Source organism: Trichogramma pretiosum, unplaced genomic scaffold (genome assembly GCF_000599845.2).
Source record: "Trichogramma pretiosum strain Unisexual culture from Peru unplaced genomic scaffold, Tpre_2.0 scaffold113, whole genome shotgun sequence".
Classification (NCBI taxonomy): domain Eukaryota; kingdom Metazoa; phylum Arthropoda; class Insecta; order Hymenoptera; family Trichogrammatidae; genus Trichogramma; species Trichogramma pretiosum.
The window spans coordinates 39,248-62,687 of NW_019640797.1; the positions used below are offsets into that span (position 1 = coordinate 39,248).

A 23,440-nucleotide genomic window follows, 5' to 3' on the forward strand; every position below is an offset into this window, starting at 1 on the left:
ATAAATGACACACAGAGCAGACGCGAGTCATGCGATGTGTTTAGCTCTCTCACTCTGCGAATAATATTTTGAAACGTAAACGCGCGTACGTATAGGATCGTGCGAAAAGTGCATCGTGTGCACTGCATCCCACTGGGCCCACGATCTCATACACATACGAGTACGTGCACGTACACCCATACCCTTGACCCCTTTATTATCCTCGGCAAATATCTACACTCTCGCTTGTGTATATGCCGTATACATATAATATGCGTACATATATGTTGCCTCAGCTAACCCTCTGCTGCAAGAGAGTAGGTGGAGGTGAAGCCCGAGAGAGAGAAAGAACAACCCACGAGGTTCTCTTCTCGGTGTCTCGATGGCTTTTTTTACGCTTTCGTTTTTGACCGATTCTTCCTTTCCTTGCTCTCCACCTCCTCCTCCTCCTCCTCCTCCTCCTCTTTTCCTTCTACCATCTTCATGTATATTCTCTTGCCTTCTTGCCTTCGCGTTTACCTTCGGCTTTTGCATCGGGCGCTGGCCGATGTGCATGTATGAATGCACCACCGTGGCTATACAGCAACAACAACAACAACAACGGCTACGGTGGCGATGCGCGCGATGTGTTGTACTTATATCTGTGCTGTATGCTGTGCTGTGCAGCAGCGACACCCGCTCCCGGCATAGGCATTGCTGCTGCGTGCTGCTGCACGCGTCGCCCGAGTCGGCCCGCGATGCTAATGCATTCTGAAGGCTTTCGACGAAGGATATAAAAAAAAAGAAAAGAAAGAAAGAAGCGAGAGAAAAAATATCCGCGCGATCGTGCGCGCCTGTGTGCGATTCTTGTTTTGTTTTTTACTCGCAAGAGCAGTATACAACAAAATACTACCCGACTTTTACTTAAATACTACCGAACGCTGCTGTATAAGCCGGTATCAGCCAAGAGAGCGATCGGCAGTGTATTTTGCATGCAAGAGATGCTCATATTTATATAAGAGAGTTTACATATTTGAAAAAAACGATGTATTTGTCATTTAAGCTATATTTTTTATATACAAACTCCCAAAATCTAAACCATATAGACTAATGATTTTCTTACTTTATTTTGCAGATTTCGAATAGACAATACGGATCACATAATAGACGTCAACAAAAACAACGCGGCGTTCGAGTACGACCAAGTGAACATCATATGTCCGGTCTACCAGCCAGGCACCTACGATGACGAAGCGGAAAAATACATTATTTACAATGTGAGTATAATATTGCTTACCGATCTTTTGCCTCATACCGATCTCTCTACCTATTATATATAATAGAAAAGTACGACAGAACCGATCTAGAGCATTATACGTAGAAACTGCGGGCCGCGATCCGACGGAAATTAGATTAAAGTTACACTTTATATTCGCGTCATCGCGTTTCGAGCTAGGCTCTGCTTTCGCGTGCTTTATATTACATTATACGCGCATACCACACGAAGAGGCGAACGCGCGAAGGCAAAAGCGGATGCGCGCCGCGATATCAGAGAGAGCTTGGCAAGCTTATACACTATATACAACGTCGTCGTCGTCGTCGTGTATTATACAACAAAGTGCAGCGCGTAATATATAGGGCTGAATTAATGGATCTTGTTGAACTCTCGATTTCTCAAATCTGCGAAAAGACAAAAAAAACAACGAACGAGGTAGACTATTTAGACAGCTGTGGCGACGTGTTCGCCTATAAATTAGGTCCTTTCTCTTCTCTCTCTTTCCTTCCTTCGGCCGCCGAGCTACTCGCGCGTTCTTTCTCAGGAGTCGCTGAGCCGAGGCCCCAAAAAAAAGTTGCTTGCAACGTATATTAACTGCACACACACACACATACGCACGATTTTATATAAAAGTGCGGCCGTACGAAACACGTGTCTCCGCTGTTGCTGCTGCTGCTGCTGCTTGGCGCGGTGGTTTTGCGGGCGCGAGTTCCTCGCACGCAGGGCTTCTCTCTCGAGGGATTATATCGGCGCGACTCTCTCACACATACACGCGTATACGTGTGTGTGTGGACGGAATACGTGAGCATACGCGGGTGATTGTTTTGTCCTTCGTAAAGGAATGTGACATTTCCTTGCGAAACGCTTGCCAGGCAGCAGCGGTAACAGCAGCACACCTCTCGCGGACTTTTTGTTTTTTCGCGCGGCTCGATTTTTCGTCATCCTTTTTCTCTTTCTCTCTCTCTCATATTCTCGTGTGGTAGTACGCGTATATTATAAGGTTTTCAAAGAAATGGAAAGATGTATACGTACAAAATAAATAAATAAAATAAAAATAAATATTAGTTCATTGTGGAATGCGCTCGTGTACGTATAGAAGAAAAACCTCTGAAATATATATCGCGATCGCATTTTTCATCGGGTCGATAAAAGTCGCATCGATTCAGTCCGCGAGATACGTTGGAGTAAATAATGTACCACAGGTGTACGTACACGCATTTTGCAGTACGGAGAGAGAGAAGAGAGAGAGAGTCTCAACGTCGAATGAGAAATTGAGATAGACGGAAAAGAAATCGTTTAGCCGGGGCAAAAAGTCCGCTTAATTGATTCGGTGAAGCGGCGAGCATGGCTACTTACTACTGCCACTGCTGCTACTACTACTACCACTGTATGGCTTATAATATAGCACGCTGCAGCAAAAAAGTTGCTGTATATACGATCGAGGTGACGAGTAGCTGCAGCAGTTCGAACGACATTCTCTCTCTCTCTCTCTCTCTCGTCGTCCGATATCCCGTGGCGCGCGAAAACTGCGCTACTCTATACCTACCGTATACCGAGAGAGACGGATAACTAATTGTGTCTCCTTATTTATTTATTTATTTTTTTCTTGCCTACCAACCAGGTGTCGAAGGAGGAGTACGAGACGTGCCGGATAACGAATCCGAGTCCGCGGGTCATCGCCATCTGCGACAAGCCCTTCAAGACCATGTACTTCACGATAACGTTCAGGCCGTTCACGCCGCAGCCCGGCGGCCTCGAGTTCCATCCGGGCCGCGACTACTACTTCATCAGCACGTCGTCGCGGGACGATCTGCATCGGAGGATCGGCGGCCGATGCACCACCCACAACATGAAGGTCGTGTTCAAGGTCTGCTGCAACGAGCAGGACCAGCCCAACTACGTGCCCAGCCGCAACAATTGTGAGTATAAATATTGTATAACAATTTTTTTGATGTTATGAAAAAAATACGCGCGCGCGCGCGGGCAAAATTAATCGCTAATTTGTATCGTATACATAAGTGCACACCTGCGATCCCTTTTCGAGCTGAAATTCTCTCCTTCTTCGTTCTCCTCCTCTTTATATACTCCGTGTCGATCACCTTTTCATTCTCGCCCTCGGCGTGACTCGACGGTATGAGGCGCGCGCGGCAACCTCCTTTACTCCGCGCTGCGTCGCGTTTGTATTATCGCTTAACGAGAAAATACGTAGTGCGGCGGTGTTTCGTTTGACGAAATCATCTAATTTTTTCTCATTCTTTCTCCATTCTTCGGAGCTCGTCGGACAGTATACAGTATACGTGATCGATAATCATACGTGTGTGTATTATGTGTAGCCAGACACAGGCCCATCTATCGAGGAGCTGAAGGAGAGGCAGGTGATTTTTATCGAACACATGCGCTCCCAAGGCGCTATTCAACGTAAAAATGCCAGCCCATATCATTATAATCGAATTCCCCACTCCGTGTGCGACGCGTATACGCAATTATATTCGGTGATTCATCTGGAATTCGTCGCCGTCGTCGATCGTTCAAAATTGCATTACGCATCGCGCACGCACAATACGGCTTAATTTTACTTCCTATAATACAAAGATATACTCATATATTTTTTGTCATGTCCTCAGCGATATCGGTAACGAGCAGCACGATGAGCACGAGCAGCAGCTCGACGTCGACGTCGATCATCGGCCAGCACGGTGGCCAAGCCAACAACGGCATCTCGAACGGAATGCCGCCGGCCCCGCTGCCGCCGTCCGTCTACAAGGGCAGCAACGATCGATTCTACCCGAGCAACGTGCTCAACAATGGCCCGGGTGGAAGTAGCAACAACAACAACAATAACAATCGAGATCACACGGGCATGAGTAATATCAACAACAATAACAGAGACGAGCATCCGACGAACAACAATCAGGACAACGCGGTGGTGCCGCCGACGCTGTCGCACATACCCCAGGTGCCGATGTTCCCGAACTATCCGCACCAGCAGCCACAGCCGCCGGTCTACGGCGGTCGGGATCACGGCCTGCTGCCGGCGTCCCAGCCACCCAAGACCTCCATCACGAAGAAGAAAAACAGTGAGTATCGAAATAATAGTAAACTATATGTATTGGCGTATCGCGAGAGATCGCGTATTTATGATTTTCTCGATTCGCGCGACTGCCCAGCTGCAGATGCGTAATCGTGAAAATCCTCATTGCTCTGTACGATGCGCGGCGTTGCGAATGTTTTATTTATGTCTTATTTAATAACGCGTATCGAACTGTGCCCGCGTGTACCACTCATAATTTCTCTCGTTCTCTCTCTCTCGCGAGAGAGATCAATGTTTTACCAGCTCGTATTAAGTGTAATGAGATATATCGAACCGGCTAATTGCTACGTATACACAAATTCTGCGCGCACTTGGCGCTGTCTCATCCGCTATATATATGTATGTAAGCGCGCGAGATTTATAGTAATTTGAAAACAGCAGCGGCAGCAGCGACGGCACAAACCCGTCTTCGATAATTCATTGAATGAAGAAATCATCGTAATTATCGTCGCGTTGGCGAACTAGCTCCGCGCGCCGCGCGAGTAAGCGAGTAAGCGAGCTCGACTTGTTAACGAGAGCGATTTTCTCTCTTTCCCCCCCGTGTGCTGCTGCACATCACGGGGGGAAGCGCATGTATATACATATAGTTACGTGTGTACGCGAGCGTATCATAGCAAAAACTATAGGTACTACTTGCTGCTGCTCGGCGCAGCGGTCGTTGCGTGCAATTCGCGATATATGTATAGTCTGAGACGCACACACACAACACGGGGGCAATGTTCGTCGTCGTCGTCGTCGTCGTCGTCGTCTCTCTCGTTTTATAAATCAAGTCTCTCTCTCGGCGAAAAACGACGATTTCCATTCGACGAGAGTAGTAGTATTGGTATAGCTATATGTACAGCGGTGTGTATAATGCTATACGCGCGTTCACGCATGACGAGTGCAGTTATATAGGAGCTAGCTGCAGCGTATATAGGATATATAAGGGAGCCCCTGCAGGAGCTGCTGCTGCAGCGCCCCGGAGGTGAGAATCGCGGAGTCATGACGCTCATCGTTTTGCCAGCTCTCGCTTCTCCCCCTTACACACGTATATACATATATTTTTCGCTCTATTGTCTTGCGTCTCGTTCTCTCTTCTCTCTTCTCTGCAGCTCGATGTTGCGTTTCGCTCGCTGCGAGTCTCAGCGTATAAGAGAGAGAGAGAGAGAGAACGAGTGCAATGCTGCTGCTGCTGCGCGAGGTATAAACAAGACTCTCTTGCCGAGCACCAAGCTCCGGAGTCGAGCTTATCGAGGAGTCTCGATCGCTGACTTCTGCCGCTGCAGCGCATAGCACACAGCCACTGCACCGACTCAATACTCTCTCTCGCCCGGTGCATATATGCTGCTGCTGCTACTGCTGCTGAAGAAACGACTCTCCTCTTTTTCGTTTCAAAAAAAAAGGTCGCTGCTGCTGACCGTGTATATATGTACGCTATATGCGTGTGTAGTTCGTGTCTGCGACTCGCCCGCGCGTGTGTGTACGTACGTACGTTGTGTTTCAGTCCGTCTCTCTATGTATATTATACGCCCACCTACTATCTTTATTATACTCGCGGACTCGCGTACGTACAGGGTGTACATACTTCTTCTGCTCTCATACATGCACACACAACTTCTCTCTCTCTCTCTCTCTCTCTCTCTCTCTCTCTCTCTCTCTCTCTCGAGTCGGTCGACTTTTTTTCTCTTTTTGTGCGCGAGACTCTTTATCTTCGGTATATGTGTGTGTGTGCGAGCTACTCCGCGGAGTAGTACCTAGTCGTAGTCGTCGTCTGCTATTTTTAGATATATAGAGCTCTAGCTCGAGCTAACTCCGACTTTCCGCGAGCTTCGCAACTTTTTCCCCTCTTTTCTCTCCTCTATGTGTGTTATGTGTGTGTACCTGCGCCTACGTGCCCTGCTACATACTATACCGCTGTCCGTCGTCGTCCGTCGTGCGCGGCACACGAGGCATGCATGTGCATCGACTCTCTTTCATAAATATATACGTGTATGTGTGTACGATGATAGATGATCGCTGATATAATTGATAAATATCTCGTGCAAAAGTAGAGGCATTCCTACGGGCGCGCAGTAATTTCTCGAGGCATGTCATTTTTTCTTTTTCTCTCTCTCTCTCTCTCTCTCTTTAACTCGAGTCTCTCGTCTTTTTGTTGTCATATTTACACTTTACAAATGACACCACTACTACTGGGCTCTCTGCCAGTCGATTGAGTGTCGGTTACGGCCTCGTATAATTTAACTACTTTCCTCCTTGCTTTATATTATAAGTATAAGTCGAGTATAACAACAGGACGACGAGCGACTCGCGGACTTATTACACGCGCTCGTCATTTTATAACCATGCCTCGCACTCTTGTATATATATACTCGTTCGAGTGGTAGTACTGCTTCATATTATTATATTATACGCACGCACAGGCTTATATCGCCAGGCCCCGACATGGTGGTGCCTCTCTTTCGATCTTCTCTCTCTCGTCGCGCTCTTTATGCCACTGACTCTTCTCTCTGTGAGCTGCTGCTGCAGATTTTTTGTCTTCTTCTCCGCTAGCAAGCGAGTAACACGCGTTATTCTTCGTATATACACGTGTGTGTACGTACGTTACGATACATACTCGTTTTCAATGTGCTCGAGCTTTTTTGCCGCTGCTCAAAAGCAGCAGCAGCAGCGAGTGAGTTCGTTTCAACCGCTGCACTGCACTGCAGCACGAAGAGCTTAGAATCGTCGTCGTATATATACATTTATATATAAGCGCGCACACGGGGCCTTTACACACGTATTTCACTTACACGTCGGATGAGATTACTCTTTCTCTCTCTCTCTCTCTCCTTCTCTCCACATTCGCGTACGTGAGCGTACAAAGAATCAATGAGAGAGAGGCGACTTGTGTATGTGGCAGAGAGCTTAGATTCCTCTAGTGCTTTTTTACAAACACACGAGGCTACACAAGGGTTTTATGGCTCTTTTCTTGCGCTCACACACACACACACACACACACACATACACACGCGCGTTATTTGCTCGTAGTTCTGCACGTCGAGTGTACGTACCTAAATAGCAATTATTTTACTTTTTTACGCATACCTGTGTGTATATGGACGAACCGATATATGACAAGCAAAAAAAAAAGAAAAAGATAAGATAAATGCATAAATATTCCGGAGCGATAATCTTAGCAGTATTACGAAGATTATATATGAACGGAGTATACATAGGTGTATATGCGCCTCTCTGGCTACTTGACTGCCGAGACGAGAGTAAAGAAAAAAAAAAAAAAAAAAAGANCAACGAGAGTAAAAAAAAAAAAAAAAAAAAAAAGAGGTAACATAAGCGCGCAGTGACACTGCCGCGACGCGACAAGACTCCTCTCGTGTATGTACCTCGTATCTTCTTCAGAGCTTGGCTGCTGCTGCTGCTTCACTAGACGACGCAGGCATGCATTTATATGCGCGCAAGCAGCACAGCGGCAGCAACGGCGGCGGAAAAATAGTCATCGCTCGCTTATTTCTCGAATTAGTCCTGGAGCCAAAGAGGGGTCGGATCGGCCACGTGAAAAAGATGGATAAAACCATGTTATTCTTATGTATTTTTTCCCGCTGAATCCGAATATCATGGTTAGAAGTCGCTCAGACTGCCCAAAAATTTGTTATAAACAAATATATTGCAAAATGAAGAAAATTTAAATTTTTCTAAATTTAAACCCATATTTGTGTTCTTTGGGCAATTTTAAGCAAAAAGTGTCTCTTGTAAAATTTTCGTAAAATAATTATTTACCTAGATATTGAGACTCAAAGCGTTGCCACGCTCTGATGGCAATGCCCATGTCAGTAGCATGCATAACGCGATTACACGCTCTGACACGACGATGTTTATAGTGCAAAAAAACATGTCCAGTATGATAAATCATGTTTGATATTAGTATCACCTTAAAGATTAAGTTTTTATCTCACAAATGACGGGTCTAAAATCGATTTAACTTTATTATTTTAAAAGTTGTGGGTATTTGAAAATGGTCAAAAATGTGCATTTTTTCCTCTTTGAGTCTCAATATCTAGGTAATTAATCATTTTACGAAAATTTTACAAGAGACACTTTTTGCTTAAAATTGCCCAAAGAACACAAATATGGGTTTAAAATTTAGAAAAATTTAAATTTTCTTCATTTTGCAATATATTTGTTTATAACAAATTTTTGGGCAGTCTGCGCGACTTCTAACCATGATATTCGGATTCAGCGGGAAAAAATACATAAGAATAACATGGTTTTATCCATCTTTTTCACGTGGCCGATCCGACCTCTCTTTGGCTCCAGGACTAAATCTCCGAGCATCGAACTAACTATTTTGCTACGGGGCTCTCTTTCTAGATGAATTAGCCACCGGACTGAGTGATGAATAATCAAGCGCCGCGCGCGCCATTCGGTTCTTCGGTATCCTGTCGTCTATAGCGCAGCAGCCGTGTATTAGCTGCGTTTGATCGAGAAAAAAAAATCGAGCGACATTTTCTTCCTAGCATGTTCAGCAGCAGTTGCATAACGCTTCGTTTAACTCGACGCGACGACGACGACTACGACGATCTTCTAGGAAAACTGCAAAATGTTGATCAACTCGCGACTCGTCCGTATAAATTTATAACACGTCGCACGAGAGAGAGAGAGAGAGATTTAAATTCCAATATCAGCAGCGTTTTGCGGGTCGGGAAAATAATGATCGCTGTACCGTGTACGAAAATATTCCAATGGCTTCTTTGGAAATTGTGCCGGAAAAGTAGGCCTGTATCGTGCTGCACGAGAGACGACGAGCTGCTGCTGCAGCTCAGCTCGGCGCAGACAACGCTACCGGCATATCCACCAGCAGCAGCACCGCGTCGCCCTCTGTGTATCAGACACAATGCGAAATACTCTTATCATTTTTAAAACACAGTGAAGTGCAGCCGTCGTCGTCGTCGTCGGATGTCGTTGCCTTGGTGCCGCTGCTGCTGCATCGTGTGCATTACGCAGACATACACACACACACACACGCACAGACCTACCACCACTACTCTCGTCATATATATCGTACACGAAGCGAAATGAAGCGAGAGCAGCAGCAGCACTCGACTGTACTGCGCTGCTGCTGCTGCTGCGAGGAGGGAGCAAAAAAGCAGCCCCCGCGGCACTTTTTTCACCGCGCGTCGAGTCATCGTCAGCAGCGGCAGCAGGCACTACTGACGTTGGCGTCGTTTCTCGTCAGTGCAGCTATATAGCGACGGCGGCCATCTGCACACGCTCAAAGAGCCCCCGCGTCATTCTATAGTAATTTGACTTCGAAATGCGCGCGAGCGAGCGAGCCCAGCGGCATCGACTGCTGCTGCTGCTGCTGCACCGGTAGACTATATTACTCGTTTGCATCTTGAATATTGTTGCGTGATACGTCACCTATATGAGACGTCGCGCGGTCAGCCTCGTTGATATTAACTATAGTACCTAAGTCGCCGATAGATGTCGCGTTCAAAACGCGTAGGATGATTAGTAAAGCTAGTTGCTCAAATAAGTGTATATACCAAGGTATCTTGATTAATATCTCCTCGGTAGTATTGTAACGTTAGGAAAGCGATCAAAGTCGCAAAATGCCAATAATCGAATCCAATCATTAATTTCGTCTCTTTGTTTTCTTTCACCTTGCAGAAGAATACTCGGACCATCCGAACGAAGTGGTGAAGAACGAGGAGCTGACGTACAACGCGGCCTCGTCGAGGACGTTGCAGCGGACGTCGCGATGGACGTCGCTGCTGCTCGCCGCCGCGGTCGCCCTCCTGCCTTACCTGCTGCGGTGAAGCGATTTTCGCCGCCGGCCACAACAAACGATCATCATTCGACGATATTAAAAGAAAAAATTAAAGGGGGACGTCGTCGACGACGACACAGTGTGCAAGAAGAGTCAAGGAAGAGACTATTTATACATTAATTAAAGAAAAATTAACGAAAAAACGTTTAGGCACGCGTGCGTGCGCCTGCCGCGTGTTGTGCGTTAATATATATGTGTGTGCGTATGAATGAAATAGTCTGTCTGTGTGTGCGTGCGTATGTTTGCTGTATTAACTGTTATAATTATAATGAATAAAATAATACGTGTAGTAATTGTATCCCGAACGCAGCGCGCGCGCGACAAAATAAGAAAAATAATAATAATGATAAAGGACGCGAGACGACAAGACAAAACCCCCCTTTCTTCTGTGATTTGTAATCCTATTTAAGGCGCGTTCGTCGCTCGGGCCAAAACCGACATGCATACGAGTACATATTATACATAACGACGAGAGATTGTAACGGATAATGATCGACGCCGATTTATATTAAAAAAAAATGCCTCTGCATTTTTCAAGCCATATTCAATCGAGAAAATGTTTAGCTCGCAAAGACGCTGTGTGTGTGTACGCGTGTACGTCGCCTATGATATTATATAGAAATTTTAAAAGAAAAACAAAAACTCGACAAGCCCGCGACGCCACTCGTCGTCGTACTACAGTCGTCTGCGTGTAGATATAACTGCGTTGTTGACGAAATGAAAAAAGAAAAAAAAAACAAAAAGGCGCGTTACACGCTGTGCTCGATATCGCTCGTACTCATTGTGGGCGTTTATTGACCGAATCCGATATATAAGTATGTGTATACGCGGGGCACTGTGTGCCACACGACATATACAATAACGATGCGCCATCGAGAACGAAAAAAATTATTGTAAAATATTATAAAATTTACGTTTACTCCTATCTACCTGTCATATAGAGATTAACACGAATAGGTGTAACCGATTGCGACGCTATCTCGGGTCAATTTTGCGCTTCGCATATACAAGCACGATTACGAGCAATTCAGTTACTAAGCGTTCTGGTGATACACAGGGGTGACTTGACGCGCGTTGTGCTGTGCCGCTGCCGCGAGCAAGTAAGCACGCACCGGCGTCGTCGTCGTCACCGTTGCGGGATTTATTAGCATGTCAAAAAATTAAGAAAAAAATAATGTGTAAATACGAGAGATACGAGGTTGATTATTCTATTAATTAATTGATCGTGTAATTCCTATGAGGTGTGTGTGCGCGCGCGCGCGCATCGAGCTTTCGCGCGCCCGAAAAACGATGTTGCTCTAAAGCTGCTAACTTACGTAACGATAATAATGCATGAAAGAAAAAAAACTGCCTGTGCCCAACCATCTCGTGTCACTGCCAATTTTTTTTTTTTTTTTTAAGAGAGCGAGGAGCAAATATTTTCAAATCGACAGAAAAAAAATAAAGGCTGAACTATATCCTAGATGTCGAAGCTCTGCAACATCTGTTACAAATATATATAAAAAAATGCATATATATGAAGAAAATCCACGTGAATGTCAATTTTGCAATATATTTTGTTTCGAATTAAAATGTTTTTTTTTTTGTTTAGTTATTCGATAGATAATATGTGCGTGCGTATGCCTGTACACGTCATCGAGCGTGGTCAGAGGTGAACAGAGAGTCACCTTTTGCGTCGATTGGATGTATGCTTGAGAAAATTGTGAAGCGCGGATGCGAGAATGCTAGATTTTTATGGAAAAAATGTTTGTCGTCAAAGACTACTTGTATTATAGCTGTATTATACCGAAAAAACACCTATCATTATAGAACTGTATTATATTTATTATATCAATGCATATTTCTAAATATTACGAACATTTACTCGATAATCTATAATTAGTAAAATATCAAATTTAATAGAGAATAAATTCGCGATCGGAAGTATGAGGCTCGTCCAAAATAAAATGCGCCGACTCCCATTTGTTTTTTGCGTAAAACCATGCGGAGATAAGCGACAAGTCATTTGATCTTCTTTCGCCAGTGTACGATCTGACGTTATTGCGTTGATATTGTAACTGATCTTTTCATATAAACTCATAATAACACATACTTTTCGAAACCACATTCGATGGATAATAATCGATTTTTTAATTCACGTTAACAATAGAATTTTAAACAAGAAGACCTTCATATGGTCTGCAATCAATATTTAATCAATTTATCACAGTCGGGGTATACAATGTACCCGTCCATAGTTCATTTGTTTAATCAAGACAAAACCAGCTATTAAATATTTTCATATTTCTCTCAGTGTTCATTACAGTCTGTTTCAGTAATAAACAAATTATATGAAACTGTGAGGTATCGACGAAATATTCAGTTTGATCGTTCGAGGTGTCTAACTAACGGAGATTGACTGTTTTACTGCCAGTAAAACGGTGGACAATTATTTTACGATTTTTATCTAGAATGTATAAAAATTATTTCATCCTGAATAAACCGCTAGTAAATAATTTTTATATGTGTAAATAAAAATTGTAAAATTTGTAGCATTATATACATAAAAACTATAAAAATTTTTTCATTTTAAAAATTGTTTTTTAGTTGTATTTATTTTTCTTTATCCTATTTATTTAGTTCGACCTTTACCTGCATTCCTATCTCGCAAGTCATACTTTTTATAGAAATTTTTATTTTTATCCAATTTAGATGAAAACTTTAGCATTTATATATTTTTTTTTGTATAAACACTTTGTTTTAGTATTTTCATGGTTCTTCAATTTTTAGTTAAAACTCTAGGTGTGGTAAAAAAATGTCAATGCAACATTTATTAATAATGTACAATTTTATATAAAAGAATTATGATTGTGTTCTAGTAAATTATGTTCCTATAAATTCTCTATCACGGTCAGTCTCCTTGAGCACCGACGGTCAAGTAAAATTAATATATGTACAATTCACAAAAGTTGCATTTTGTATTGATGAAAATGTTCAAGTTTTTTCACTATCTATATTAATTTATACAAACTTTTTTCATATCGATAATAATAATTCAACAAATCTGAGGCATTTCAAGGGACCTGAAGATATGTACAGAGAAAGTTTTGTGATCATAATAATTTTTACGTTAAAAATCGTTAAGTTAAATAATGTGAAATAGAATGTTTTACGTGTAATACGTTGCGTCGAAGAGTAGGTAATTATTGTTGCTTGAATAACTTTATTACGTTTTACAGAAAAAATGTCAACACTTGATTTGAATTACAAAAAAAAAATAGTTTTAAAAGTCATCATGTGCAGATCAGCAAAAATTGTAACTAAATAGAAGTCGATTTTATGATTTCAATTCAATTTCAAGTTACGTGATGTTTCAATTCTGTAAATAATGGCTCAAAATTTTACTAATGTAGGGAAGATGGTCTAATTTTTTTGCAGTCAAGATATTGAACAGGTTCCGACATTTTGCCGTTGCATAAGCCTAATTGAATAAAAAAGTAAAGACAAAAAGATCATTTACTTCTGTATACAAATGCACGTGAAAAAGTACTTTGTTCGTCGATCAACGATGGATGTTGTATACATTATTATACATAAAAAAATATAAATATTAAATCAATATATATAAATTATTTATATAAATATTGAAAGCAAAATGTGGTGAACAGAGAATTTTGTCTTAAGTGTAAATAATACGAAAATAAAGAAATGTGAAAATATATAAGTAAGAGAAAACATAAGAGTATAAGAATTATAAGAATAAGAGAAATTAAAAAAAATTCACTAAATAATGAAGATAAACAATGAGTTAGAGATTAAAAAAAAAAAAAATAATCACGCGATGAAATTTATATGAGGTACGAAACAATTATAGGTTTCTTATGATAGACGAACCTGTACGAAGCTGTAAGAACGTTGATGTCAAAAATTTTCAAATTGACACATAGTGCAAGCGAAAAAGAAAGGCGCGGAAAATAATCGGTATTATCATATAAAACATAATTCCACGTATGACTCGTAAATAGTACAACGACGTCGAGATTATTGTATAACACACGTATATCGAGGTAATGAGTGAAAAAAGTGCAGGTATATTGCGATTGATGCGATGAACGTCAATTCAAAATTTTCCGACGGAGGTGCAGCGTACGACGCACCGAAAATTGTTTGCGCAGCAAACCCCACGTTAATTGTATTATCCATGTCATTGAGAGAGTCACTTAATTAAGCGTACCCGCATGCATTTTACACGACAGAAAACCAGTTAATATTAGTCACATAAATCGTGCATTACTTCGGCCTACAAACAGAAAAATAACGAAGAGTATATAATACAGATGATCTTGGGATTCGAATATATGTATGATTTCTCTGTTTGATTTCTGCAAAACTTTTTACAATAATATAACGTATACCGATGTCTTGTCCGCATTGCGCCGTGACGACTTACAACACTTCACACTTATCCGTATCTTGCTGTATCTGCGTCAACGGGGGGCCGACGACGACTCTCTTCGGCGTATACACGAGTCGGTGTATTACCTTCTATATGTATCCGATCGTCGACACGGAGTCGTCCATTGCGCCCTTCGAGCAGTGAATTTTCTCCTTTATTTAAAATAGTTTCCGTGTGCCTACACGTGCACACGCCAGAGTTGCAGTAAATCATTGTTCACACGCGACAATGCCATTACAAAACATATACAGAGTAGCTTAGTATTCATAAACAAGTAGTCCATCGTAGCGAAATAGTGTTTGAAAAACAGAAAATAGGACAGAAAATAAAAAAACAATTGATCGCAAAGCGCCATAATCTTAATAAAAAGAATTTCTAATAATCACAAAAAATGCTCTCACACACACACACACTCACAGTGAACATATTTTTAACGCATCTCATTTACCGTATGAAACATAAAAAAAATTATAAAAAATTTTGCTGTGCTCTGTGCAACAGCTCTTACATTCGTTCGAGATAAATTTGAAAACACATACACACGTACAATACAATACAATTTTTCCATATGGGCTAGTTATAATAATTTCTGTTCGTTTTATAATTACAATATAGCCGCAGAGGGTGTGGATAATTTATATCACGTATTTAATGATTATAGACAAAACGAAACCAAAGTACTTTATTGATAGGAATCTCGGCCAAGACGACGTCAAGAACTCATTTACGAGAAATTTGTTATTCGGATTATTGTATAATCTTGCAAGCGGATGATTACTAATAATAAAAAAAAAAGAAAGAAAATTGTTTTTGTGAAAGGCTTATATTCAACTATTATATTATACAATTTATTATGAAAAGAAAGAAAAAAAACTTGTTTATATTTTTCGTAAAAATGATAATGATAACGATTTGACGGTGGATGATAAATGATGGTGAGCATGATGATGATGAAAAAAAAAAAAAAAAAAAAATTCATGTACTCGTAAAACATACAAGACGATTGTAAAAATTTGATAATTTTTCTAAAAACAAGTAGGAGTTAAAATAAAGAGAATGTAAAAATGATGAGCGTGAAAGAAAATAAAAAAATTAAACTTTAAACATTCGTGTAACATTTATTTTAATCCTTTACAAACGTTACCTTTTTTTCCATGGACGAGAAAAAACTGTTGTAACAAAGACAAAAATAACTACAACTGTATCATATTTTTCTTCATACGTTTTTTTACAATCATTGAATGTGACCTATTTAAAATAAAAAAAAAAGAATTTTTGATGTTAATCAAACTCTCATTTGTAATCAAATTATTTTTTGATCTCGAAAAATCTAATCACAAAAGTAAATTTAAAATTATTTTTTTCAAGTATGAACTTTTTTCGTCAATCGATTTTTCATTTTGTTTACGGTTCTCTACTAATGATTGAAATATTTAAATACATTGATATTGTTATAAATGCATTATTAAAGATCGCACATTTCTGTAAGATTTATTTTCATAAATAATTACAGGTAAAATAGAGTCATGTACGCGAATAGAATCTTCGATAAATCAATAACTCAAAGTATACTTCAAATGTTTGGAGTATGCACAACTTTTTTATCAGTTGAGCCGGTAATAGAGATCTTGCAATGCGCAGAAGCGTTTAGTTACATCTAGCTACAGGCGCAAGCGCGAAAATATGCCTGACGTACGAACTTTCATTGAAAATACTGCATTTACCATATTTCAATATATCTGTATTTATTAAATACACACGTTCTACGCAACAAACTGCTCTATTCATTACGTAACACAAGAAAGAATGCACTGTTTTACTTGTGGTAAAATGAATATTCGCCGTAGTGGAATGAAAAAACGTGTATTAATGGTTTGCTTTGGTGAGTTGTTTAAGGGTTTGTTATTTTATTAGTGTACCACAGTGACAAGTACAAATGTACGACTCGCTTCAACTTGTACTTTTACTGCGCGGCAGGAAACACCTGTAGATCGCCGATAGCCGAAGCCATCTTCCATCAATTCATACGAGACAACGAGATGCAAGACGAATGGGAGGTTGACAGCGCTGGTCTGGTGGGATATCACGAGGGAGAGAATATTAATTCAAGGTCGGCGGAAGTACTTAAAAAAAATGGAATCGGCAATTATTATCACATTGCTCGGACGGTACGTGGAATACGATAATTTTTTTTTTCTACCACGGTGCAATAATATTTCTACTGACGCAACTGAGTAATTTTGTATATAATTTTCCTCCTGATAATATCTTGAAGAGCTCATACAATTGATTTTATTTGATAGATAAAAAAAGAGGATTTCGATACGTTCGATTGGATTTTGGGTATGGATTATTATAATCTTCAAGATTTGAGTTATATGCAACCGAAGGGGTCCAAAGCCAAATTGGGACTCTTGGGTGAATATGACCCCGAAGGAAAAATGATTATTGAGGATCCTTATCTTGTATGTATTGATAATAATTTTCAATTTAAATTTTATTCATTTATACAATTTTAAAAAATGTATTATTTGCAGGATAGAGATGCTGTAAGATTTGAAGAAATATTTCACCACTGTAAAAGATGCATTCCAGTATTTATCGACAAAGTTGGATAGTGAACGAAAATTTGAATTTTAGTTTATTATGTGAATGACAATACTGAAAAAAAAAACCATAAGACTACTCAAGATCCCTCTAGAAGATGAGTCAGAGCATGAAATTAGGAAAGGAATTTCAAACGGTTGCTTCAATTATTTTTTACATTTTTGCAACTTGTTCGATAATGTTGGAACGTGTTTTTGCGTTTGCCTTGAACTTCGCGAGTTTCTTCGCGGACTTCGGTAACGAATCATCGCTTTGTTACCAACCCAATCGACTGATAAATAATAATTGAATTGAACAAAAATTCGATATAATTGCATGTAAATATGATGAATTTATGAATAATTTTTACCTCATTATATCGTGAAACTTAAAATAGCCTTTACGCAGCATTGAAAGTACTTAATTTCGCGAATGAATGTTTTATATTTTTCATAACTATGAACAATGCAAATTGCCGACAATAATTAAGACTCTTTATGTTCGGTAATATGCAATAAATATCATAAAAATTATACTACAAGATAGCTTAATGGTATTTGATAATTAACGAAGCATTTCGACAGGAAAAATATAAGAGACCCCCAGCGGTCAGCCAGCAGTGGCTCTACTTCTTCATTTGTGAAACTACGATAATCAAATAGCTCCAAAATGTCAAAATTACTTTTCGTCTTTTTGCTGTGTGTGGTGTGCTACTTAGCTATTGCCTCGGCGGCAGAAAGATCCCAAGGTATGTCTACATGGTGTCAAATAATTTAATTAGCTGTCAATTCAACCCAAAAATTTCCATCACTTGGGCGTGTGTGTACCGATGAGTAGTGAATTATAATTGAATTATCAAAAAATACTTGAGATTATTATATCGAAACAAACACGAGAGTCGTGCCTCCAAAACTAAATATATCTTATCTGAATTGAATCTAGTCTAGTGTAGAACATCTCACGGATTATGCGAGTCACTACTTTTCACATTACGATTTGAATTTTAGGTGGTACCTCGGTGGCCGCGCCCGCGGCACGAGGCATTACAAGATTCCCTGGCAGGATCATAAACAGTATACGATATTTAATGTTTGGAATTTTCACATCGGTTCGACGCTTTTTGCATATCTACTTCAGGGGTCTGGATCGAATCCTTGGTCGGATGGTATTTGGAGGCCTTGCAAGGATTGCACGTCCCTCCGGTGCTCGTGGCTAATGTCGGATGATTCGAATCGTCTGTAGAACAATTTTTTCAAGGGAGCAAAAAAAGAGTGGAAGGGTTGGATGCAAATCAATGTACTTTATCTTGTTTTTATAAAAACAATACTGAAATAAAAAAAATGACACCCTGAATTCTAGCTTAGTCATTGACATGATTGACTAATTCACACTTTACTTTCAAAACTATAGCCGAAAGAGTCTTTCACTTTTTGACTGACGCAATTTTACTGTAATTTTTGATTTTCGGGTTTTACTCTTCTCAATTTCAATTGAGCCGACTGAAATATTCCAGGTATAAAGTTTACTATAAAAATTATTGTCAAGAGAGTATATGTTGTTCGTTGTTCATACTATATACATTTTAAATGATATAATGAAGCGATTAAACAAATAAAAACATTAAATAGTTTCGATTTATAATTGACGAACTAAATGCAATGAAAAATATTTAATCTGATTAAATTCTGTTGAAGTCTATCAAAGCTTCTAGGAATATAATAATACCTAGTAATAAACAAACTAATCTCTTGACGGGGATTTTCGCACATTTTTCTGCAAAAACACGATAACACGTCGCGCATTTTTTTAAATTCATCTCGGAGCGTATTTGACCGGTCACAGCAGCTGATATTCCTCCCTAAAAACTCTGCAGCAGCAAGTACATAACCTCAGCTTGTGTACAAGATAGTGTCTGTCACATCGTGTGTTGTGCATGGAATGACAAATCTGAATCCGACACGTAGTGGTGCGAAGAAATGATGAATTATTATCTTCCGCCACTGCGTGTGTATCGGTGTGGGTAGGCACTTGTTGAATTAGCTGATTTCAAATTGACACAACGGGAGAAGTACACGTAGTTTTAAAAGACGAGTAGAGGAAGAGGAGATAGCGACGAGCCTATATATTCTCATTCACCTTAGACCGGTGGTACAGTAGGTATCTGACGCAAGCACACGGCTAAACGCTTTTTGCGCCTGTCATTCGTATTATCATTTTGACTCGATACAATAACTTTTCAAACAAAATGAGCAAAGACGTAGAAGCTCTGCAAAGTGTGAGTAAATATTTTACCGAGGAAAGCTTGAGGAAAATCGTTGCCGGAGCCGAAAACAAGAGTGAACAAGAAGTGGAAATTTTGTCGTGGAGCTTCGGCGATGCGAGCAACAAAGGCGACAGCTATTTATCTACGGTCGACAGGGTAGTCATTCAAGGGAAAGTCGATGGAAAAGTTGTCGAGACGAGGATTGTCGTCAAGTCTCTGCCTAATAATATTGGAAGAAGGAAAACTTACAGAAGTGCAGAATTTTTCAAGAATGAAATCAATTTTTATGTTGAGGTAAGATCTAAATTATGAAATTTGAAATATATATTTTTGTTTTTTTAATTTATGATTTTAATTAAAATTAAATTTCATAATTTTAGCGGCACAATAAAATTATCCGGCAAATAGGAAAATTGCATCAGAAAAATTAGCTTTCTAATACGAGATAATAATAATAATATATTTTGCCAATTACTCTAGACTAGATTCATTATAGACTTCATTTATTGCGACATATTATTATTCATTTCACACTTTTCTATAGATTGCCACAACATACAAGGAGTTCTTGAAATCTAAAAATCAATCGTCCGTCCTGCTCCTGCCCGATTGCCTGGATTATCACTTGGATGGCAAGGAAGATTTTATTGCTCTCGAGGATGTCAGTCCCCGGGGATTCGGTCCATCATCGAGACAAAATTGTCCCACCTACGATGAATTCGTTAATATTTTAAAGGCCATGGCTCGATTCCATGCAGTTTCCTTTGCGTACAAAGATCAGAACCGTGAACACTTTAAAACTTTAGCAACGTCGCTGTCGGAAACTTATTTCAGGGATGATCTGTACGAAAGCTGGTACAAAAGATTTCATGTAAGTTAATTATCTTTAATTTTTTTGATTATGATAGTAATTTAATGATAACAATGCTTTTTTAAAATTTTTAGGAGCGTCTTATAGAGATAGCTCAAGACGCTTTGGAGAAGGAGTGCTCGGGATCTAAAGCGCAAAAACGCTTCAACTCTTACGCCAAAGGGGAACTTTACAAAAAGAGCGCGGACTTTTGTAACGAGTGGCACGCCGAAACTTCAGTGATTAATCAAGGAGATTCATGGGCACCAAACTTCTTGGTCAGAAACCTTCCAAACGGTCAGATTGAAGTATTAATGCTTGATTTCCAGTTGGCTAGGAGCGCCTCGCCCGTCCTCGATTTATCATTTTTGATGTACTCGTGTACTGAAAAACCATTGAGAGATCAACATTTTGACAACTTGCTGAAAATCTACCACGATGAATTATCGAGAGTTGTATCTTTGCTTGGCTCGGATCCACAAAAGGTGTATTCTTGGGCGACTTTTATGAATGAGGTAATTTATTTTTCGGCATTTTTTTTCTATATAACAACTTTAAATTTATGATTCATTTATTCATTAGGTGCAAGAAAAATTCGTTCACGGTATGACATTTGGTTTGGAATCTGTCGTTTTTAGTATGCTGTCTTCGGATGAGTCGTTTGATTTGGATGTAATCAAAGATGATAAAGTCGATATCGCCGATGTATGGACTGTGCAAAACATCAAGACGTCAGAAAATAGAAAACGATTGACTGATGTGATTTCTCATGCCTTTGAAAAGGGATATTTGTAAATAAATGTAAATACTAAATTTTGATTACAGATAAAAATTATTAATAAGCAATTTGAATGAAAATGTAAGATTAAGAAAAAAATAATATTTTAATGTACGAGCGATAGCCGGAAACTATTTGTGCAATGCTCACTTTTACGAAGAAGTATTTTTTACTTTTGAATATGAAAAGTTACTGATAAAAGTATTATATTACTAAACTTCAGATTTATAATATCTATTTTATTAATTCAATAAAAACTAAGAAAAAATATAAAATTTTCATTTTTATTTGTAAATCGTTTATGGATCAATTTTAAGGGGAAGATTGGGAAGAAGTCGATTGTTGGGCTATCTATTAAGCCGAATACTACGTAAAAATAGTATATTTTTCAAAGAGAATAGAGATAGCTCAAGACGCTCTGGAGAAGGAGTGCTCGGGATCTAAAGCGCAAAAACGTTTTAATTCTTACACTGAAGGGGAACTTTGTAAAAAGAGTTCGACCTTCATCAGAGATTGGCACGGCGAAACTTCCGTGATTAATCATGGAGATGCATGGGCTCCCAACTTTTTGGTCAGAACACTTCCAAACGGTCAGATTGAGGTATTAATGCTCGATTTCCAGTTGGCTAGGAGCGCTCTTCGCCCATTCTCGATTTGTCATTTTTTATGTACTCGTGTACCGAGAAAACATTGAGAGATCGATATTTCGAAAACTGGTTGAAAATGTACCACGATGAATTATCGGGAGTCATCGCTTTGCTTGGCTCGGACCCACAGAAGGTATATTCTTGGGCGACTTTTATGAATGAGGTAATTTTTTTCTTTAGATTTATTCATATTATCTCATAGTTTCAAAATTATGATGCATTCATTCATCAGGTTCAAGAAAAATTTGTTCATGGAGTCACATATAGCCTGGAATCGGTAACTTTTAGTATGCTATCTTCGGATGAGACGTTTTATTTGGATGCAATGAAAGATGAAAAAGTTGACATCGCTGATGTTTTTACATTGAAAAATATCGAGAAGTCAGAGAATAGAAAACGATTGACTGATGTGATTTCGCACGCTGTTGAAAGAGGCTTTTTGTAAATAAGTGCAATTTTAGATTAACGATAAAAATTAGAAATGAGCAATCCAAATGATAATTTACGACGAAAAGATGTAAGAGTAAAAGCTGGAAGATATTAGTAATGCTCTTTTTGTACAAGGAAGTATTTTTTGCATTTGATATGAAAAGTTTCTGTTGAACTATTATATTACCCTACCAGAGATTATTATATATTTTTTAAATCAATAAAAATTAAAATCAAATAGAAAACATTTTGAGAAAAGTCATATTATTTCTGAATATCTAGAGCTTTTTTCTAGAAAAAAAGTTTGAGCTTTTTAAAAAACGCAAGACACAAGAAGAAAATGGACAGAAAAAAACTAATTGTTTTATAATTTTTTTATTGTCACTTTCTTTTTTTTTTAGAAAACATCTATTAAACTCATGTACTTTTAATGGACATTTTCGAATTTTACTTCTCGTTTTTTTTTAAATCTACGAAAGCATCTAATAATAGTTACTATGGATTTTCCATTGAACGTATTCCAGTGCCAGGCATCAACGTGTGCATTTGAAAGAAGTATCGTGTCTCAAAGATTCAAGTGCTGTTTGCTATATTGCTAGTTTTTTTTTTTGTAGATCCTATATTATCGTGATACATAACTATATTTTTTTTATTTCCTCTCCTATTTATATAATATTAATTTTGCACAATAGATCAGCGATGATTCGGAGGCATTTCTCGTTTTTGAAAATGTTTTTTTTTTCTCGCGAAAGTACAAACGCAGATTCATTTTCATATTCTCCCGAGGAGGGAGAGATAGACATGGAGGACGCGGGCAAGCGTGCTAGGCCATGCATGCAACAAAAAATTACAAAAAATATGCTTTTTTTACACTCAATCTAACAATTCTTTATGTACAGGGCAGTTCGTGAAGATTTCATATGCTCGCTCTCTTGACCCATTTATATCACTTAAGGCAGACATCTGTACTGTACAAATGAGTCTTACACACACTTTTTTAGATGCATCAATCGAGGTGGCATTAGATGAACAATAAAAAATTCCGTACGACGGCAACTGTATGGATGGAAAAATATTTTTCCACTGCAAATTATGCTGGATTTCGTTTCATATTCCAAAAATTAATGAAGTAGATGATAGTGACGTTGAGAAAATTGCGAATGAAAGAGGCATATAACACTTAAGTAGCTTGTTTAAACATCAAATATCACACAAATGACATCATTCATTTTTTTTTTTTTTTTTTCATTTTAAAACATATTGATTTATTTTCTATACAGGATGTTGTTATTTTTTTTAGCAAAACGACTATTTATTCACGATT

At 39.1% G+C, this 23,440-nt stretch overlaps 4 protein-coding genes across 5 annotated transcripts; all 4 read left to right on the forward strand.

Annotated features, from left to right (window-relative positions):
- Positions 1–1,093: 1,093 nt before the first annotated feature.
- On the forward strand, positions 1,094–12,605 carry LOC106659810 (GATA zinc finger domain-containing protein 14; the record flags this gene model as incomplete). The annotated part of the gene is made up of 4 exons (XM_023458230.1): positions 1,094–1,235; positions 2,856–3,153; positions 3,859–4,311; positions 9,969–12,605. Coding segments are annotated over 4 exons (1,042 nt in total), but the record flags the coding sequence as incomplete, so codon positions are not given.
- A 3,692-nt stretch (positions 12,606–16,297) lies between these two features.
- LOC106659830 (low molecular weight phosphotyrosine protein phosphatase-like) lies at positions 16,298–18,502 on the forward strand. Of its 2 annotated transcripts, XM_014382546.1 has the most exons (6): positions 16,298–16,445; positions 16,541–16,731; positions 16,867–17,028; positions 17,101–17,487; positions 17,734–17,897; positions 18,157–18,502. In XM_014382546.1, the coding sequence occupies exons 1-4, from the start codon at positions 16,370–16,372 to the stop codon at positions 17,179–17,181; spliced, it is 510 nt and encodes a 169-aa protein (XP_014238032.1). In that variant the 5' UTR covers positions 16,298–16,369; the 3' UTR covers positions 17,182–17,487; positions 17,734–17,897; positions 18,157–18,502. The 2 variants fall into 2 exon arrangements, with proteins under 2 accessions (XP_014238032.1, XP_014238030.1); XM_014382544.1 differs by having other exon boundaries at positions 17,101–17,897.
- A 573-nt stretch (positions 18,503–19,075) lies between these two features.
- LOC106659802 lies at positions 19,076–21,315 on the forward strand. Its single transcript, XM_014382504.2, has 4 exons — positions 19,076–19,706; positions 19,957–20,283; positions 20,358–20,777; positions 20,845–21,315. The coding sequence occupies exons 1-4, from the start codon at positions 19,395–19,397 to the stop codon at positions 21,055–21,057; spliced, it is 1,272 nt and encodes a 423-aa protein (XP_014237990.1). The 5' UTR covers positions 19,076–19,394; the 3' UTR covers positions 21,058–21,315.
- A 59-nt stretch (positions 21,316–21,374) lies between these two features.
- On the forward strand, positions 21,375–23,253 carry LOC106659680. Its single transcript, XM_014382356.2, has 2 exons — positions 21,375–21,850; positions 21,920–23,253. Exons 1-2 carry the CDS (start codon positions 21,707–21,709, stop codon positions 22,130–22,132), a joined length of 357 nt encoding a protein of 118 aa, XP_014237842.2. The 5' UTR covers positions 21,375–21,706; the 3' UTR covers positions 22,133–23,253.
- The last annotated feature ends 187 nt before the right edge of the window (positions 23,254–23,440 follow it).

Excerpts from the sequence above, each read along its gene's own strand:
- LOC106659830 (XM_014382544.1), top strand. The coding sequence starts at position 16,370 with ATGCACTGTTTTACTTGTGGTAAAATGAATATTCGCCGTAGTGGAATG. Across the intron at positions 16,446-16,540 it reads TGTATTAATGGTTTGCTTTG|GAAACACCTGTAGATCGCCG; the intron begins GTGAGTTGTTTA and ends ACTGCGCGGCAG. Across the intron at positions 16,732-16,866 it reads ATTATCACATTGCTCGGACG|ATAAAAAAAGAGGATTTCGA; the intron begins GTACGTGGAATA and ends TTTATTTGATAG.
- LOC106659680 (XM_014382356.2), top strand. The coding sequence starts at position 21,707 with ATGTACTCGTGTACCGAGAAAACATTGAGAGATCGATATTTCGAAAAC. Across the intron at positions 21,851-21,919 it reads GGGCGACTTTTATGAATGAG|GTTCAAGAAAAATTTGTTCA; the intron begins GTAATTTTTTTC and ends TTCATTCATCAG.
- LOC106659802 (XM_014382504.2), top strand. The coding sequence starts at position 19,395 with ATGAGCAAAGACGTAGAAGCTCTGCAAAGTGTGAGTAAATATTTTACC. Across the intron at positions 20,284-20,357 it reads GCTGGTACAAAAGATTTCAT|GAGCGTCTTATAGAGATAGC; the intron begins GTAAGTTAATTA and ends TAAAATTTTTAG. Across the intron at positions 20,778-20,844 it reads GGGCGACTTTTATGAATGAG|GTGCAAGAAAAATTCGTTCA; the intron begins GTAATTTATTTT and ends TTTATTCATTAG.